This window comes from Carassius gibelio, chromosome A5, assembly GCF_023724105.1.
Source record: "Carassius gibelio isolate Cgi1373 ecotype wild population from Czech Republic chromosome A5, carGib1.2-hapl.c, whole genome shotgun sequence".
Lineage (NCBI taxonomy): Eukaryota > Metazoa > Chordata > Actinopteri > Cypriniformes > Cyprinidae > Carassius > Carassius gibelio.
In genome coordinates, this window is record NC_068375.1 from 21,928,835 (window position 1) to 21,950,106 (window position 21,272).

Sequence of the window (21,272 nt, forward strand, 5' to 3'; positions counted from 1 at the left end):
TGTTTTATGCAAAATATGCAGTCTTTTAATTAAATGTCCTTCTGCCTTGGGGGAAAAAAGACAATGTACTTTCTGCAGGTGATGCAGCTGGATAGCTGAAACCAGTATGTTTAACTTTAAACATCGTTGATGCAAATACAGAAAATGAAATGCAGTGCAAAATAATGTGCAAAGCAATCGCTTTCACTGGACAAAATCTATCATGAGTTAACCACAAACCCTTTTTTTCTAAGCAGAAGGAAATCTAGTTTATGCTGAGTAGTACAGAGTTGTGTGTATTTTGTTGTGTTGGTGGCCTAGTTAAGCATTTATGCTCAGCCAGATTTGTATGTATGGAGTACAAGAGGAGTTATCTATAAGAAAATTGCATTTTCTTTTTCCATAGGTTGAAAGTGGATTAAGCCTTTAATATATATATAACCCCTTTTCAAAATAAGATCCAGAAGAAAATGTTAAAGGGGGGGTGAAATGCTATTTAATGCATACTGAGTTTTTTTACACTGTTAAAGAGTTGGATTCCCATGCTAAACATGGACAAAGTTTCAAAAATTAAGTTGTACATTTGAAGGAGTATTCTTGTTTAAAAAATACTCCTTCCGGTTTGTGACCAGTTTCGGAAAGTTTTTTTCGAGTATGGCTCTGTGTGACGTTAGATGGAGCGGAATTTCCTTATATGGGTCCTGACGCACTTCTGCCGGAAGAGCGCGCGCTCCCGTATAGCAGAGCACTGAGAGCACAGACATTCACTGATCAGAGTGAGACCGTCGCGAAATGTCACAAAAGACGTGTGTTTTTGGTTGCCAGGGCAAGACAACCCTGCACAGATTACCAAAAGAGAAACAGCATTAAGGGACCAGTGGATGGAGTTTATTTTTACAGAGCATCAACGGAGTTGTGCAAGTGTTTGTGTTTGTTCCCTGCATTTCGAAGATGCTTGTTTTACAAACAAGGCCCAGTTTGACGCCGGGTTTGCACATCGTTTATTTCTTAAAGGGGCAATAAGTAACTTTTTAGGTATTTTATTATCTAAAATCAATATTTTTATTCATAAATATGCCCTCAATGGTGTACAAATACCTATGCCAATGTTTAAATTAATCCTCGTAAATGAAGAATTTATTATCTTTATATACATGGGACGGGTAGGTCGACGGAGGCTTCCATGTAGTTCCGCCATCTTGCAAAACTATAATAGCAGAGAGGGACAAAAATTACTAAGCCAACGCGTTTCCACAACGCGTTTTCGGTCAGAGCCAGAAACGCAGGTGCAGAGCAGTGAAACTGCACCGGCAAGTTTAAAAGTCTGGATTGCATTCTTATTATGGACCATACATATGCCGCGCCACAGGAGAAGAAAACATCGTCGCCAAAACAGTCAAAAATAGAACGTAAAAGGAAACGTGACCGTAGATTACAGAAAACAAGAGTTAATGTCGGGGAAGCTTTTTCTAGGTGGAAAGAGCTAATGCTGGATAAAGATTTCAAAAGAGACGCTGAAGTGGCCAGTTTTCTTCTCGACAGGTAAGTCAGTGTTACAATCTATATTACAATATTTTTTTTATATCTAACAATGCACATTATTCAGAAAATATAACGAATAAAGAAGACATAACTACTAATTACAATATTTCATGTTTTCCACAGTCAGTAATTCATACTGTAACATTCGTTTGTTTGTTGTCATGTTGCAGTTTGTTTGAAATAACACACCTGTTCACCTGAAGGAAAACTCGACGAAGTGCTATTAGAAGACATCCCGTCAAAGCTTTTTGGTACATATCGCCTACCGTAGATGCAACGCGCATTTGAAAAAGCGAGGCGCTGGAGAGCAAAATTAGTTTGAATGCAAAATACAATTTCACCACTAGATGGGAGTAATTCCTACTTAGTGTCCCTTTAAGGATGATGCAATCCCAACGAAAAAGGGTCACGATCATATGTTGGAACCGCAGGCAGTGAGTAAAACTGTTTCAAATATCTCTGTGTTGTTAACTTAGCTATCGGCACGTAAGCACATCAAGTAAACAACATGCGATGTTGTCATCAAACTGCACTTTCCACATGTACAGCTTAAAAAAAAAAAAAAAAAGACGACAAAGTGGAACTTAGTCATTTTCCAAAACCGCTAAGCAAATATATACAGTTTCAGTACATACCACATAGAGACATTGTTGCTGATGCTGCTCTTGTTAAATTTCAGCCTCTGGATCTGATTCTGGATCATAAATATATGCTGACTGTTAGCCATTGTTTGTTTTGGTTGGTTTTTGTCCTCATGGTGTCACAGCTTCCAGACGCGCTCAACTCAAAAGCCTACTGGCGCTCGTGATTCTTTAGCTCCGCCCACACGTCACGCCTCCAGCCGGTTGTGTTTTTCCGGGAAAAATCGGTACAGACTATCTTTCTCTTATGAATATAATAAAACTAAAGACTTTTTGGAGTTATGAAGGATGCAGTACTACTCTATAGGTACTCAAGATTAACAGGATATTGAGTGAAAACGAGCATTTCACCCCCCCTTTAAAGTATCACAAATCCTATATTTCTCAAAAATTTTTGCTTCATTTGCAGATTAATACGGTAACATTTGTTAGAAGCCATGTTTTAATGCATATCTTTCATAGCTGATTTAAACAACTAAAGTTTTTAAGGTCACCATAATTGCAGTTTTGAAAAATGTGGAAATGTTCAGATTATTCAGGCTTATTATAATTATAACCTTGAAAATAACTAATTATAATCTTGAAAATAGCTAATAAAATGTTTTGAATTACATTTTATCATTGTTATGTGCTTTCCATGTAGGAATGATTTCATTTTCGTAAATGTATCCTCTGAGGTCTGGGTTTGTAATACAGTATGTCCAATTATTTTCTGCTAAAAGGCTTTGAAGGCTTTATCTCTTTTTGTCCCTATTAGAGTTTTCAATTGACCTTCATTGGCTCTTATCTGAGGAAATTTCCATTTTAATGACAGATTTTTGACTTGGGGGTAACCGATCTCTTTTTCTTGGGTGATATTGTGGCATTTCACTTGACGACATTAAGCATACTGAGAAGAGTGCTTTTACCCAGACCATTGTTTAATGTGTAGTTATGTGTTTTTTGTTGTTGTTGTTTTTTGAGTTGGGCCTTATATATTGAATATGATCAACCATTAGCATCACAATTATTTCCAAAGTGACACAAAAATGGATTCAGATGCTTTGAAACACCTTTAGCGCTCTTTCTTCTCTATAAACATTCTCTTTCCTCTCACAGTGAGTTCATTTGATTAGATTTTTTTTTCCTGGGAACACGAGAAATGTCTCAGTTTTATTTTCAAGGCATAATCTCATCAAACAATGCTTCCCTTGAAAATCTTTTCCTCCCGATGCCGTGTGTCAATCTTCTTTGTGTCTCATTAGTCATGAACAAAGGCCCCGCTCAACCCACCTGCTGTTTGGAACGGGCAATCATCAGGCTCAAGGTCTCAAAAGAGAGACATGTCACTCACACATAACAAGCTAATCAGCCAAGATCTTGGCGGTGAATTACGCGAAGGGACTTAGAATGGAAAAGGTGCTTGCCAAAAAGATTTTTAATGAACGCTTGGGTGCCTCTTGTGCTTTCATAAGCAGCTGTGTTTCTAAATTATGGGAAGCTTCCTCAACCAAAATAATAAGAGGATTCTAATTTGCACAAATCCTTGGTTAATTTGTATGAACTCTGTATCAGTCCTATAAACAATAAGGGGGCTCTTTACATTTCTAAACTTTTAGTGATTAGTGACGTAGAAGTATTTCATTTTGTTTTCATTTTACATCATAATGTTTATTTGTTTAAAATTTCACTAAATCCTAAAACTTTATGTCAGGGTTTCCATAATATTCTGAATGCCAGATTTTTAGTGTGTCTTAGACCTTGTATATTGATGACTATGATATTTTGCAACCTTCAGAGATTTCCATCTCTTGCCAGTAAGATTTTTTTATTCATTTTTTTAAATCTGCCATAAACGTAGCCGCAGGTTAGCCTTTTGTAATTTTATGACGGCTCCAATACTCCAGTGAGCCTTCAAGAGCAAAACTTCATATTGGTTTCTCTCAAGCCCTGTTTCAGGATATCAAGGTAATTTATCCTGAACTGTAAAAAAAAGCCATTCTACATTGTTCTCTCCTTTTGTTTTATGAGGCATGTTCTGTGCATTAGCTGCCCCTGAGTCTGCTTGTCACACACTGTGAGAGAGGAGGACTCACAGCTGGGCAGGCCAGGGGTGAGCAGACGCAGTCAGGACATCAGATGGGACCTCAGTCTGCATGACAGCCATGCACTCCGTCACCCTGACACTGATAAAATGGATGTCTCTGTGCTGTCCACACTTTCACCAGCATCAACAGGCTAGGTTAACCAAGGTCAGCTTTATGTAAGAGCTCGTGCGAAAGGAGATGTGCGTTATGGAGTGTTAATATACTTCCTGTTTGGATAGCTGAAGTGCTTTTAAGAAAATATTTATATTAACTCTGTCAGCAAATTCCGACTCTGAAATACTCTGCATAGCTCTGTTTGACCCTGATGAAGAAACACTTTGGTATTTGATTATCTACAAGTGTCTCCAAAAAAGTTGTTGCTATGAAAGCATTATTAGCAATGGTTTTACTCCTTTATATAAACTTTCAAAGTCCCTCAAGTGAAAAACGGGCGTGTGTGTGTGTGTGTGTGTGTGTGTGTGTATATATAAGTGTATATATATATATATATATATATATATATATATATATATATATATATATATATATATATATATATATATATATATATATAATATACACACACACACACAATTATTTAGCCGAGTTAAAGTGCACACACACAGTAGTGAACATACACCTGGAGCAGTTGGCACAGCCATATTGCTGCGGTGCCTGGGAAGTGATGCCTTGCTCAAGGGTCTCACCCCAGGCCTGGTATTGAGGGTGGAAGAGAGCGCTGCTTATTCACTTCCCCTATTAACAATTCCTGTCGGACCTGAGACTTGAACCCACAGCCTTCGGATTACAAGTCAGACTCTCTTTCTTTCTTTAAAGATAGCAATATATATATCAAATATATATTTTCTGTAAATAAGGTTGCTATGACATCTACATTTTAGGTACCAGCAAAATGTCACAATTCTCAGAACTGCAGCAGAATACTAGGGTAACACTTTTAAGTAAAAAACAATTAAACAGTCACTCTTTCAGTAATACAATAAAAACAAAAAAGCAATGGAAAAATACAATAGAAAAAAAGACACAAATGAAACAAACAGTGCTTAAAGTTTTCAATGCAAGTCTAAAGTCTTTTCAGCTTCACCTACTCTTCACTGTAAGATAGAAAGTAGAATGGGCCACATATAGTTTTTTCTCGATTATTGGATTTTCATAATCACTTTTTTTATTTTTCGATTAATTGCACTGCTCTAATCGAACTAAAGAGGGGAAATCACATACTTCTTGTGCAGTCTTGTACTAGCAAGAAACTGTCACTAAGATGAATGGGAATGTTAATGAATAGCTCTATCTACGGATTATAGACCTTTTGTCTCTGTATGCTAAAATAATGCAGTGATGCTGTATAATTAAACACTGTGCTTCAGAATTAGATTTTTACATTTTAAATTAGCTGCTGAACCAATGGCCATGCTGTTGTAATTGATTGCATTTAATTACAGCACTTCATTTGGTTTCTTTGCCATTAATTGCAATGATATACTGCTCATGTATGCCGATTTGATCCTGGACGTCCTTGACATTTATGTCTTGCATGTAAATTATTTCACATTATCTTCTCAGTCTGGGGTATGGTTTTTTTGGTAGTTGCCATTAAACAGGTGAATGATGTCAGCACCCCCTCCCGACCATACCTATTTAATATAAATGTTAAAAACATAATCTACAGTCTTCCATTTGCCTTCCATGGTTGCTTTTAGTTTAATCTAATCTGATATGATTTCTATCCAGGGAGTATTGGATAAAATTGGTTTGTAATGTTAGTCAAATTTTCAATTTGAAAGCAAAAAAAAAAAATAGTCATGGATCAAAACCATCAGATACAAATATACAATTTCTTATTATAAGTGTTGACAAATTGAGCATTCACTTCAATTAAAGAATACATTGAGACTAAATGTTTTAACCTAATTTCTGCTCAATCTGTTAAACTAACCACAGTCACAAAATCTTAGCGTTAACAACTGTGTTTTGGGATTTCACATGTTGTTTTGCTGCTGTCACTAAAGTTACAAAAAAGCTACAAATAATACTACAAATGACACACTTTGGATATCTGCCTGGTGTATTGCTGTTGTAGATTCACCACCACTTTTTTATCTCCTCATTTCTTTTAACCAGAAATGTAAGATCAGGCTAGTTGTCATCGGCTATGTCCTTGAGACACTGTAGATGCTACTCACGGGTAATGAATACCTAATAAAGCCCAGCTTCTATAAAAAGGTGCATGAAAAGTGCTACACTGCAATACTGAAAAAACGAAAGTTTAAAAGTGGCAACAATGATCCTTATCCTGGATATACAATATATGATTTTAGGCAAAGTTTTCACTAAACTGTTTTCTGGAGGTCGCCATTAAAAGCCAATTTGAAGCAAAACGGTGTTCATTCACGTAAGTGACAATTGCACAGTCTGAATTATTATCTAATTATAAAGGGGAGTGGGACCCCCCCCCCCCCCCCAATAAATGACTTCGGTGCAAACCCTGCCTACTTAATGCTGAAACAAATACTAACCCCTAACACTAATAGACACATCCTAATAGATAGACAAATGTTTGTTATGACCAGACTCATCCATGATATTTCTGAATCCATGGAGTCTGAATTTTTCCTGTCAGGTGACCACTTGATTGAGCTGACCAATGAAATTGACTGCAGGATTTGAATTAAACTGGTTAGTGGGATAAAATCATACCACTCTAAGTGTAAAAGTACGTAGAACAAAAATATTAAGTGGAATTCTCATTAGACTGAATTTAAAATATTTAAAATATTTTTTGGTGTTGAATGACTCAGTATTGCTCTCACTTCATCCGCACTTTGTGAAAAATCGTTTCCCTGCGTTGGATGCAGTGCATTCTTGGTTTCTCCGTGAAAGACACATGCAGTGGTTTCAAGAATGAGGCATCTGATAATTTGGCCAAAATGAGGCACAGTTTGTAACAGCCTTTATGTAAAGAGTCCGCTTAAGATGTCATAAAATGACATACAGGTTAGCTTTTTGAACAAAACCAATACGTTTGATTCCCTGCATGCAGATTTCAGTCCCATAAACCCTTTTGCACGTGATCACCCACTATAGCCAAAGACCAGGAGAGCTCTCTCCCACACATGATTTACCTAGAGGAGGCGTTTAGTCTCTCAGGCTGCTGCAGTCACAATGAAGTATGACACAGATTCTGTAGACCAGCCCAGAAACATGCACGTAGCAGGCTGCTGTGGTAGCTAGGCAACCAGACTCCCTTCATAATGAAGAACTCTTGTGACGTGCTTCTGTTAGCAACTGCCTCTCCTCTCTCGTGATTTCTGCATGGATCTCGATCTCAGATATTGAGTTTAACGATGACTTTACATTGCTACAATTTTCTGTTCCATTGTGTAAAACATTGTGTTTGGATCCTAATGGTTTATTTTAAATTTTATGTTTTTATATTTAGGTAAATTAAATGTCAGCTCTTATGGAAAGTTCCATCATCTTTGATGGGTCGGAGCAGGTGTTGTTAGCCCAGTTCCTGTGTTATTTCTACATCAGTTGAATAAATTCTCTCTAGAGTCGAAAATCATCTCAGCCAGATTATTGCTTTGTCTCACCAATAAAGAGAGCGGTGGTCTCTGGTTCAGGTCAGTGTTTAAATCTTTAGACATGAATTAAGTGAGCTTGTCAGAGTGGTTTGTGTGTGTGTGTGTGTGTACGAGGGGTGATTTTTAGTTCTGTGAGGAGGCATAATGATTTGAGTCCTTTAAGGTATTTTTTGTGTGTTTGTGCAGCTGGTGAACTGCATGCTGTGAGCAGCGACACACTCAATTGCAGACTCTGTTTATGAGCCTCGTCTTTGGAAAGAAAATCCAAGTTTGTATGATATCGCATATCATAAAATGTGACATACAGGTACAACTTACTCAAGAAAAAAAAAAAAGAAGAAGAAGCAGCCGCTCCCACGGATTATTTAAACTAGATTTTGGCCATATTATTTCCCTGGTTTACAGTCAGAGCCATTTTGCAGGTTGTGAGCAGTATAATTTGATAATTTCACAAAACATTGTGTAGTCTAGTGTATAATTAGATAGAGACTATCCAGCCAACTCAGCTGATTTTATGACTCATTTGCATCTGTCCTGCATCTCTAAGCCACGAGGTTGATGTTTCTGAGTGAGAGTGTGTTTGGAACAACTTGCAAGTCTGTTAGTGTGTGATCCTCAATCGTTGATGTCCAGTTTTTCTCTGTAACAGTTCACAAAAGTAAGTGTTGTAAGTGTTGTAAGTGTGATGCCAAGTTATTTTAAAATCTTTTAAGGTATGTTTGTGTAGTTGTGTCGTGTATTCTGGCTTTTAGAAACATAAACATCTCATAAAACATAAAAAATTGCAATTTTTAACATTAGGACTAAACCCCGCCCACTTTTTTTCCATACTGCCCTAATGATTATTTTTTAGATGAAGTTGCTAAGTTGATGGTCGATGGTTACTGACCCAATTTGAGTATTAACAATATATTTTGCAAGAACACGCACTGTATCCTGTGCTCTCAAAGCTGTCACTGGGGTGGTACCTTTCAAAATGTACACCTTTTTTTACTTAAAGGGTGCATTGTAGTACCTTTTTAAAGGGTACTGCCCCAGTGACAGCATTTGCACCTTTTTTCTGGTAGTGTGTATTGAATACAACTCTGGGAAAACAACTTTACTGTCAAATGTTGTAATGTTTTTTGTTCAAATGACCTTTGTGTGGTGTCCATGTATGATTTGTGTTCAAACTCTCATGCAGTTTATAATACTTCTACAAATTTCAGTCCAGATTATACTCACTGTTCTCTGAAGCATTTTGGAGAGTGAGAAAGCAAAGTCTTTTTAAGCTTTTATGTCTTTGTGTGTATACTAGAGCAATAAATTCTCTCTTTTTTTTCCTCCACAGTGCAGGAGTCAGCCGCACATCGGACTGAGGCATGTCACCAAACAACGGGTATGTTCTCCATCTGAGTGTCATGTCCTATAGATTTTGGAACACAAGCTGCAGTTACCTTGAGGCATGAAACATCATATTTTCCTTCCACTGATTTTTGATAGTCAGACCTAAAATGCATCAAAGATATATTTATACATTCTGTATTGCACACCTGAATACTATTCACTGAGAGATATTGGCAATAGACAACCCATTTGTGCTGGTACAAACCATTTGTAATTCTTAAAGAAATTTTGCATGATAAATTTTTCATGTGTGCATAAATTCTAAACTTTTTTTTATTATAAGTGAATGAAGCCCAATGTTTTGCAAGCATCTCAGAGCCACACAAATACACTCTTCTGAGAAATCAAGCTCTGAATGACTGATTTGTAGTTGTTATTTGAATATAAAAAATCTAAATGCTGTGATCATTTACTCACCCTCATGTTGTTCCAAACTCATAAGATCTTTATTTACTTAGTGTACAAATTTGACAAAATTTGATAATAGAATATTAAAATTGCCTACATGAACAAGTGTAATGGTTTTAGAACCACATGAGGGTAAATAAATGATGACCGAATTGACATTCTTGAGTGAAGAATCCATTTAAGCTTGCATACAGGTATTTTAATATAGAGAAAATGCCACGCAGCTTTAAGACTCCTCCGAATATTTGTTTGCTTGAAAGCGACATCTAATCATTTCTCACTTCAAGCCGTTTTATAACATTGCCTGTCTAATACAGAGTTAAAGAAGGTTTTTTAACACCTGTGTGAACAGCGTGGCACCACAACACTTCATACAGTGAGTCTGTAGCCTGATCCACTGTCCCTGTCCTGCAGACAATACAGCAGTGATGGGGGATCAGACACAAGCTCTCCATCAAAGCCCAGAGCTCTTCCCTGTCCCCATTAACACAGGGACCTCAGTGCCCCCCACACACTCCACCATCAGCCCGGCACTGGAGGCAAGGCTTTGATCGTTGTGCACATAGAGAGTCACGGTCCTTCTGAAGAGAGCGTCTAGGAATGCTTAAACATGACTTTCATCTTCCCAAATTCAGATTCTCTTTTTGTCAGCATGTGCTCCACTTGTTCTCAAGGCAGCCGTGCCCAGACTCAACCGCAGCCGGGTCGACTGGGTTTATCTGACTCTTTGATACTATGCATTTGATGCCAGTTTTTTTTTTTTTCTGAGGCCAGCAGCTGAGTTCAGAAAGAAAGAACTGATGGGAATGCGGTGGATGGATCGTGTTGCAAAAGCTTTTGATGAGACGCGCCTGACTTTTACACTTGGCTCCCAAAGCCAAATTGTAATAAAAGCACTTCATTAAGAAGTGACATGAAGGGGCATTTATGCAGTGACAACAACAATTAGATCCATGAAATCTGCCTCAAACTTGAATTACTCTGAAGTTTTAAGTAAAAAAAAAAGTTCTCTCAGAAGGTAAACAAGAACTGTGGCCTGGGTGTTTGAGATTAGCATTACAGGGTCTCGTGTTTCATTGTGTAGCTTCTTTCACATCAAAAGGCTCCTTGGAGTGGACTTGTGTTTTTGCCAGTGAAAATTAGCTTGACTGCTTTATGCTTGTGTGATCAAAACATATTCCTCAGTAATCAAGGCAAAACAAAGCTTTTGATTTAAAATATGTATATTTTATACTTCAACAGGACCATGAAAAGAACACCACAAAAGCTTGGATGTGGTCTGTTCACATCTAAATAATGACACTTTGCACTCAACTAATGAAGAGGTTAGTGGGCACATAAGGAAAACTAAAGCATCATACTGTCTACAGCTGCAACATCTTTTACACATGTTAAATGAAAGCACAGACAAATGCAATACATCGCTACCAAAGGTTGCTGAACGCAAAATAACTCTATCGACCCATCACTGGAACTTTGATTGGCCTTAAAACATTAGCATACACAAACGTGCTGCGGTGAGATACTAAAAATGGGAAAGGTATTGATTTTTTTCCTCCTCAATGTCACGAGAGGATGAGGATTTAACGGACCCTCATTATGCCCCTGCATGCAGTTGTTGTGTTTCACACAGATTTCTGCCAAGACTCTACTCCAGTTGATTAAGAATTGGATGGCCGGCTTGATTAGCTTGCAATGAGTTCTGACCTGTGTGAGATTCCATGCCAGAGTGAAACTGTCTGCCCAATACACATTATTTGTGCTTGACTGGTTTTAGAATCACTCATTTTGATCCTAATTCTGTACTCGCAGGCAAATGCATTGAGTGGCAAGAAACTTTTTTTTTTTTTTGCATTTGGAATTGTGATTACAAGACAACATAATGTTATAATGTATAATCCACATTATATTGCCAGTATATTCTATTTGAATTTATTTAAAAATGAATTATATTAGTAATACATATCCATTATTCAACTTTTGTTACGCCTTCGTCTGTTGTTTCCTGTCTAGCACTGTTACTTACTGTCTGTATTTAATATCTGTTTACTGTTTTATTTGCATAATATTTTTTGTCATTTCTGCACTGCAGTTTTCTGAAGGAACCATATTTCTTTTTCCTCTGTAGTGTGTTAACCATGACAGTAAAGCTGACTTTGATTTTGAACATGCATTGTGCTAGAACTGAAAGGATTTTATGCTCATAAAAAGATATGACTGGAGGGATACCAGAACTACTGTTTTTATTCTCTCTCTCTCTCTCTCCCTTTAGCAATTATAGGTGCTGGAATCTGAGATGCTGCTGAAGCACTCACTCACTCTCTCTCTCTCTCACACTCACACACACACACACACCAACCCCTTGGTGTTTTCAATAGCAGCTGGTCACACTAAAGTGTGAGTTTGAGTCTGACCTTTGACCCAAAATAAACACGGCTGACGTGATCACACACTGGGTCATACTGAGTTACTGTAAGCAGCTGAGTCTCCTGGGCTTATTTCTTTTACTTCAAAAACACCGCTCTCTAGAAGAGGCAGCACTGTTATTTTTAGCAGCATGCATACCAGAATGCAGCTTTTGGTTAACTGTTATGCATTGGACACGGTCTGAAGGTAACTTAAATGCCTGATGTGCATGACCCTCGACTGGTTGAATGTTTTGTAGAAATACTCTATTTGCTGGTGGAAAACTTCCCATGATTATTCGATTCAGTCTGAAATTGTCTGATAGTAGAGTTACCAAGGTAAGGTAGAGTAATATACACAACTGTTTTATGTTGTTTGGTTTTTTTGAATGTCTATACCAGTCTGTTTTATTAACCAAGGATGCATCTATTTGATAAAAATACAGGAAGAAGAGTATTATTTTGTACTATCATTACTTTTTAAAATAACTGTTGTATTATTTAAATATATTTTAAAAAACAATTTATTTCTGTCATGGAGTTTTCAGCAGTTGTCAGTGTCACATGATTGTTCAGAAATCATTCTGATATGCTGATTTGGTGCTCAAGAAACATTTATTATTATTGAAAACAGTTCAGTATTAATATTTTGTGAAAATAAATATATATTGTTTCAGGTTTCTTTGAATGCAATGTTCAAAAGAACATTTATTTAGCAGAAATCTTTTGTAAAAAGTCTTTACTGACTCTTTTGATTGATTTAATGTATCCTTGCTGAATAAAATGTATATTTTAAGTGGCTGTTTGAGCGGGCTGTTTCTGCTCTAAACTTCAGGCTCTAGCACTAAGCTTTTTCTAAGATTCTGTGTTCACACGTTTTCAGAAATATCTTTAGTTTGAGTAGCGCGATTGCTATGTTAATCGATGTATGATTCCCAGAAGAGATATAACACGTCAGGATGACTAATCAACAACTAGACATCCTTCAACTCTCTGCTCTCAGACAGAGATTTAGAAGTCAGTGTTGTGGATTGATTCAGATCTGTCTGTCTATAGTCTAAATCTGAAATAAACTAGAGATCCATTCATTTGAGAAATCGTTCTTTGACCCTTTACCCTTTTTACGGTTAATTCCATTCTCATAGTATACATTTCACTCGAGCTCATCAAGCTTGTTGAAGGATCACGTAGTTAAAAGCAGTCAATAAATCATTTATTTAAAACATTCAGAATGAGCTTGTAATCAACCTGATGAGTTGAGTTTGTTTTGACAGTTTAATCGGCAGTCGAAGGAGGATGATTTCATATGCCTGTCTTGCTTGTCACTATATTTGCGTTAATAGTTGATTCTTGAATTATAGGGAGTGCAGTTTCCTGAGATAACATGTAGGTGAGCATCTGTTTTTCGCACAGACGTCAGTGTGACAGACGAGGCAATCATCTGTGTGATTCGAGGGGTCTGGTGCACCTGTGGCAGCAGCATGGATTCCCCCAGTGTTTCCATTAGAAGACAATGTTTGGCTTCTACAGTGCCAGGGACTTCTGTTCCAATGAGCAAACTGTGTGTGAAATGTCTGGTTCCTTGCACCTGAGGACGGTGGGTTCCTGTTCTGCCCTTCAGACCGTGTTGTTTGCATGGCTGAAGATCACGAAGATTCCCGGAATACATGAATCTTGCCTTAGAGCAGGCCTGGATATGCTTGGCAGTTGTTGAAGCAAACACAATGCATTAAAGCCAAGTCCTCTATTATTAAGAAGCACGGTGGCTTGAAATGTACAGAAACACTCAATTTGTTAACATTAATACTTTAGGCATTATAATATAATCAACAGTATTTTTTACAGCCTATATTGTGTTCATGTTATATTGTAGATATACACATATATCTATCGATCTATCTATCTATTTATTTCTAAGTATATGTAGATGTCAAGTGCTGCGAAAGTTGATTGTTGTTATTTCATGTTAGCTATCGCATTAACTAATGATAACCTTGTTGTAAAGTGTTACCATTCATCCTGATCTTGACAACATGGTGTTAAAAACAGGATGTGGGACTGAAGGCAGATTATAATTAATAAGCCGATGAACGATCCAGCCCTCAGTTCATCCATGAGATCACATTCTTTCCAGCTGTGCCAAACTCCAAACATCCTTCCCATTAAGTCAACATGGATTACCTTTCTGACCCAGCCAACTACAATAAATGCAAGACAGGACTTGCAACTCAAGTAGTTTGCAGGGGAGGAAGGAGTGCTCGTGTAGTCCATTATGAATCCAGCTATTGTATTAGTGGAATGGTTTTAATTACATGCATGACTTGTTTTGCTGCCTATTCTGTCATTTTCTCATTCTCTGCCGGAGCCAGCGGGTGCTGTGTTTTGTTAATTGCTTTGGATCACTGACCGATGAACTTGTAGGGCGAGATGCTTTCCGCCATGTTTGTCTAATGTGTTATTTGAAGGTCTAGACTTTAATTAGCCAAACGAGCTGCTCTTTCTTCTATATTGTCTATATTACAGTCACACGATTTCCACTCTTCTTAGACGCATAGACACCTGCTCACATGAGTAATGATTTCCTCTCTTTTATTATGGTCATTATTCCATAACTATATTCAATGAATAACACCAGGGTTGTTAGAGTCGAAGTGTCCTGTGTTCTTATTTGACATCTTGTAGTAGTAAATTAATCTACTGCAGTAACTGAAATCTGTAACACTAGTAAATCAGTCTGATTTATTAAATGTTTTCTCAAAGGTTGATGTTGGGCCATAATGGTTGCTTAATTATGCAATGGTTCAATAAAGCTGCACATATTGAATTGTCAGCATCTCTCTTCCCAGGTTTTATCATCGAGTCCATGTTACTTTTGCAACATGTCATGTGTAAATATCTTGACACATTCTAAGGATTGGAAATGATATGGATATTAGGACAGGGTCCATAATATTGTTCTGATGTATGTTGGCTGTGCTGTAAAAAAAATTCGGGTGCACTTTATTTTACAGTACGTGTACTAACATGTACTTATAGTGTACTTACAGTGTAGTTCTGGTAATGCAAGGTAACTACATGGGATAGGGTTAGGTTTAGGGGTAGGTTCAGGGTTAGTACCTAGTTATTACATAGTTATTGTAATTACTTTAATAAGTACATAGTATGTACATGAGGAACAGGACTGTAAAATAAAGTGCTACCAAAAATTCTGTGGTTTGCAAAATATGATTTAATAAATAATTATGCAAAACTCTGTTAAAGGCAAACAATAATGCAATGGTCAACAATCTTGAAGCTTGTGTGTAAATAAGTTGATGTGAATAGTGTGATATGTCCTGTTCTGTTGTAACTGGTTTGGGTGCAGTTTGAGTCCTTCTGTAACTTGAGTTTGTCGTAACTAACTTTGTCTAATGACTTTGTATTAGCTTTGAATCTGGCTTATCTTTGAGCCATCTGAATGGCCTGTGATCATGACAACCGTCATGTGATATTTATACATTCTCATTTAATTTAGAAGGAAAATTTAACTTGCTACAGTTTCCACATGACCTGTGTGTCAACTTTTGTGTTCCTCTATTGATTGATTAATTTTCTACTTTCTTTTGCAGCCTACCATATTTGGGACACTGATTGAAAAGCCGCTGGGGGATCACAATGCAGTAAGCAAATCATATGCTCTTTTATTCTAAATGCTTGCAGAATGAAAGATGTATTAGATCAAATGTGGTATTGACACATTCCTCTGCGTGTTTAATTCTGCACCAAGCATCTAAACATTGCAACAAAACGGCCGTTTTTGCTGTAACTGATAAGGTAGCTTTCCATTTACACAAATACTTATTTCTGTAAACCCAAAATTTGTGTTTGACCTTTGAAATGAAGGCAGTCTTTATTTTTTATTGTCAGTCAAATTGTATTGTCATCCAGTTTCAATAATCAGCATAATGCCTGAATATTTCAACAGAGGCAATTAAATGGTCCTCTTATCAAATTAACCACATCAGATAGAGTTGATGGAGAATCAGGAGGAGGAATGCAAAGCTTGCCAAGTAGCAAATGACTTATTTAGCTGCATATGGAGCCAAGTGCATGAGAAAAAGGCAGCGACATCCTTCATTCAACACAAAGAATCAATTTGTCATATTGCCACTTACTTGCCCTATGGTTGATTGTGTTATTCTTCAATGAGCTGTCATTTGTGTGTAAAGATAAAGGCCAGGAGTAGTACAGGACGCAAATGAAAAAATGAACATTTGCCCCTCTTTTGTGTTTGGGATTTACAAATGTTTTTTTTTTTATTAACTTATTCAAAATTTGCCTGCATTTGTTCTTTGAAGCAACTCTCTCTCAGTCCTGAGGATGCTAACAGTTGGAGATCATATTGTATTCAGAAAAGTTTTGGGCACACATGCTTTCTCTGCCTAATGAAACCTGGGAGAATCTAGCTTGCCCACAGACACACAGGAGGATCAAGGCCTAATATTATGCTAACGTATGCGTGTCGAACAATGGCTTTCTCCACGGGACTGTGCACCAGAGCCAGTCGACACATGAGATCAGTGCAGAAGGCTTAACTCCAATGAGATGAGCTTTAAGGATTAATACAATTACAGTGTGCCAAAGCCAAATAGATTTTTTGCAGTGGATTTGCAAAAAATACAATAAAACTCTTCTTTAGAATGATTGTCTTAATGTCTTTGGCCTTGTACTGGTGACCTTATATTCAACTGATGTGACTGTAGGAGTTTTGGCTTAGTAGCACATTATAGACAACATGGATTTCAAATGATTTTAGCTGTGAGTTTTATTTATTACAACAAGTGACTGTTTTAATGAATCTTTTTATATGTAATATTTACAGCACACAAGAGACTCCGATGCACAGTGGTCATAGCAAGTGCATCAGAAGTGCGAGACGACTTGTGTTCCATTAGTGTATCATGAACATTTGACTCATAATGATTGACTAGCTGCCCGAGGTTGTTCATTTAGGTTGGCATCCCATGACAGTGGCAGGACAGCTCGGTTGGAGCTCTGGAATTTTAATCAGTGTTTTGGGGTTTTGAGGGGGAGGTGTCTGGTTCACTGGACCAGTTAAGAACAAGCTTTATATTTAGAACACATCCGCTCATGGAACCATCTGAATAATACAGAAGTGACCACTAACGTAATGAGCTGAGCAACTTTAGCAGCATGACAGGGAAGTTTGAGAGAGTCCTACGAGCTCTACAAGAAGTCCCTTTTGATCATATTATTATTATAAGAGGATGACTATCCATTTCTTAATTCAAATTACAAACATTATGAAGTTATCCTTTATTATACTTTTCACAAATCTCAAGATGGCACACTTATAAGCATATCCATATGTGTTTTAAACCTTGGGTTGTTAGATGTGTGTGTGTGTGTGTGTTTATTTTTTCATGAGTTATTGGTTTTGATGCTTTGTGGGTCTTCATATTCACTAGGGTTTTTCTAGGTCAGCAGTAGCTGAAGCATTTATTTGATGTCATGCAGCTGACTGCATTGCTATGGCAACAGCAAAAGCTTTTGTGCCCAGATGCGCCCTTAGAAATGGAAGTGAGTCTTTAAACGATGAGAAACCATTTTCAGATGATGCTGCATCATTGATAAGACCTCTGTGTTTTCCAGGCATATTTTAGTTTAACTAGAGTTGTTTTACTCATGTTGAACAGATCTGGATTTCTCATATTATTTTAAATCATGTATTTGTATGTTTCTGTGAATGTGCTGCATGTTGGCGAGGGCTTCGTATCTTTTTGGAGACTCAAATATTGTAGCTCACTTCTGCTCCAAGAAAAAAAAAAAACTGGCTTCTTAAATTGTAATTATGACAAAAATTTATTATGACATTAGTCAAATTGAGGTACTAATTCACAATTATGAGATAAACAAAACATTCTTAATTATGACATGAAAAGTAAGACCACTTTTTGTGTCTTAATTCTGACTTGTATCTTAGAACTATTACTTCAACTATTACTATAATTTCAACATGTTTGACTTTTTTCATGTAATTACTCAATGCATGTTATTTTTTATTTATATTTTGGTATGGACAGACAAAGAGAGACATTTCAGGGTCAAAACATGGAACATCATGGTTCAAAACATCATGCAGAGGCCTGTTTCCTCCATACTAATGCAAAGCAACTTGTATAAAACATATGATAAATCCAGATAGCAGATTTGATCACGTTACCATTCACCATCAGTAATTCCATAAATGGCCAATATATACAGGAGCATCCCAATAAATTAGAATGTCGTGGAAAAGTTACAAATTAAATTAAATAAAAAAATGTATGCATTTAGCAGATGCTTTTATCCAAAGCAACTTACAGTGCATTCAGGCTATCAATTTTTACCAATCATGTGTTCCCGGGGAATCGAACCTCCAACCTTGCGCTTGCTTGCTAACGCAATGCTCTACCAGTTGAGCTACAGGAACACTAGTTAATTATAAAATAAAATAAAAAGTTAATTTATTTCAGTAATTCAACTCAAATTATGAAACTCGTGTATTAAATAAATTCAATACACAGACTGACGTAGTTTAAGTCTTCGGTTCTTTTAATTGTGATGATTTTGACTCACATTTAACAAAAACCCACCAAATCACTCTCAGTCTAAAAAAAAATAGATAGAATACTTCATAATTTAAATTTTTAGTGAATTGTTGTCCTTCTGGAAAGTATGTTAATTTACTGTACATGTAATCAATACTTGGTAAGGGCTCCTTTTGCTTTAATTACTGTCTCGATTCAGCATGGCATGGAGGTGATCAGTTTGTGGCACTGCTGAGGTGGTGTGGAAGGCCAGGTTTTTTTGACAGTGGCCTTCAGCTCATCTGTATTGTTTGGTCTCTTGTTTCTCATCTTCCTCTTGACAATACCAGAGAATCTATGGGGTTCAGGTCTGGTGAGTTTTCTGACCAGTGAATCACACCAAACACCATGGTCATTTAACCAACCTTTGGTGCTTTTGGCAGCGTGGGCAGGTGCCAAATCCAGCTGGAAAATGAAATCAGCATCTTCAAAAAGCTTGTCAGCAGAAGGAAGCAAGAAGTGCTCCAAAGTTCTTGGTAAATGGATGCAGTGACTTGTGTATGCCTTGACCCAAGCCTCAGTCCATTCCTTGTGAAGTTCACTCAAATTCTTGAATTGATTTTGCTTATCAATCCTCATAAAGTTGCGTTTCTCTCGGTTGGTTGTGCATCTTTTTCTTCTACACTTTTCCTTCCACTCAACTTTCTGTTAACATACATGGATACAGCACTCTGTGAACAGCCAGCTTCTTTGGTAATGAATGTTTGTGGCTTGCCCTCTTTGTGAAGGGTGTCAGTTATTGTCTTCTGGACAACTGTGAGATCAGCAGTCTTCCCCATGATTGTGTAGCCTAGTGAACCAAACTGAGAGACCATTTTGAAGGCTCAAGAAACCTTCGAAGGTGTTATGAGTTGATTAGCTGATTGGCATGTCACCATATTCTAATTTGTGGAAATGTGAATTAATTGTTTTTTGTTAAATATGAGCCAAATCCAAATCACAATTTCACAATTTGAGTTGAATATTACTGAAATGAACTTTTCCATGACATTCCACTTTGAGATGCACCTGTATATAATGAAACATTTTGATAATATCTTTTTAAATCATGTATTTGTCAAAGAGGTTTGTTATCTGTATTAAGTGCACATATATGTCGGCGCTTGTGCAGAGAAATCCAGGATTATCATGGAGTCTGTCAGGCTCTGGTACACTGCCAACTGGTGCAATGCCGGTCGGGCAATCTACCGATGATGCATTATGTAACAAGTCAGGACTTGTTATTAAACTTGTCATTTGGTCTACAGTGCTTCTCAACTGCTGGATCATGGCCTAAAATCAGAAGTCTGTTCTGATGCACAGATGAAAAAGAAAATAATTAATCACATTATTAGGATAACTATATGAGGGAATATTGTTCCCATATCTTTTATTGTTGTTTTGTTAAAAATTATCACTTGGTAGAAGCTAGCCAAATTACAAGAACTACCAACGTCCTTGATAATGGACAAATTATAATGTGTTCTGTGTGGTCACTTATTTATAAATGAGCACTTTTTTTCTTTTTTTACCATTTACTATACAAAAAAAAAAAAAAAAAAAAATACAATAGAAATGGTGAAATATTATTACAATATAAATTAACTGTTTTCTTTTTTAATATATATTTTTAAATTTTGTTCATTCCTTTGATGGCAAAGTTGAATTTTCAACAGCCATTACTGCAGTCTTCAGAGTCTCATGATCCTTCAGAAATCATTACGCTGATTTTGTGCTCAATAAACACAACATTGTTTTATCATTATCAATGTTGAAAACAGCTGCTTAATAATTTTGTGGAAACCACAATGCATTTTTTTTTTCAGGATGAGCGCAAAAGAACAAGACTTAAGGTCGCTTTATAGAACTGACCTTCCTCTGAGGATGTTTGTCTTCCAAGGAAAGGCTGCTTTGATGACTGACTGACTCATAGCTTTTGTACTGGCTGCATTATTCCCATTTTACGGATGGGCTACCACAGCACCCAGGTCCTCCTAAGATGAATTTCTCCTGTTTGAACTGTAATAACAAACAACCCTTTTGTATTTAATAACCTAGAACACTTACGCAGTGCATCTTCAAGATATTTCCATCTTTGTTCAATGTAAGTGTTATGAAAACAGAATGAAGGTCAGGAGACCAGTAAATAGATGAATAAAGTGTACAGGAATGCTTTGTACATGTAAAGCCATTGACACGATCCAGTGCTAAACTTTATCTATTTGCTCTGTAATTATGAAGATATTTTAAAGACAAAAACACATTTATACATTTGGCTACTGTTTTTATCCAAGCTGTACAATGTCCTCACTAGTTATGTTTACATGCAACCAAATATTCCATTAGTAATCAAATTGATGGCTCTGTATTGAAAAGCCTTCATGTAAACACTTCAATTGAGTTCTGTCTGATCGGATTAAAAAGGGTGCATAGGCCTGAAATAATCCGATCAAGAAGACAAAATGAACCATGTTAACACTTAAATCTGTCTTCTCAATCGGATTTAAAAATAGCTTGTGCACCTATATTTTTACGTTTTACTACTTTTTGTTTACATCTTATGAACACATTTATTTTAATTGATTGTCTTTGTTGTTCATTGGAGTAGACTGACATATTTGACATGAATTTC

At 36.8% G+C, this 21,272-nt stretch overlaps 1 protein-coding gene across 1 annotated transcript in view; it reads left to right on the top strand.

Annotated features, from left to right (window-relative positions):
* rasgef1ba (RasGEF domain family, member 1Ba) overlaps positions 1-21,272 on the top strand; it is a 73,826-nt gene that overhangs the window by 17,409 nt on the left and 35,145 nt on the right. The window contains exons 2-3 of the mRNA XM_052592479.1: positions 9,164-9,211; positions 15,641-15,691. Coding sequence (XP_052448439.1) covers positions 9,164-9,211; positions 15,641-15,691 — 99 coding nt within the window. The remainder of the gene's footprint in view (positions 1-9,163; positions 9,212-15,640; positions 15,692-21,272) is intronic.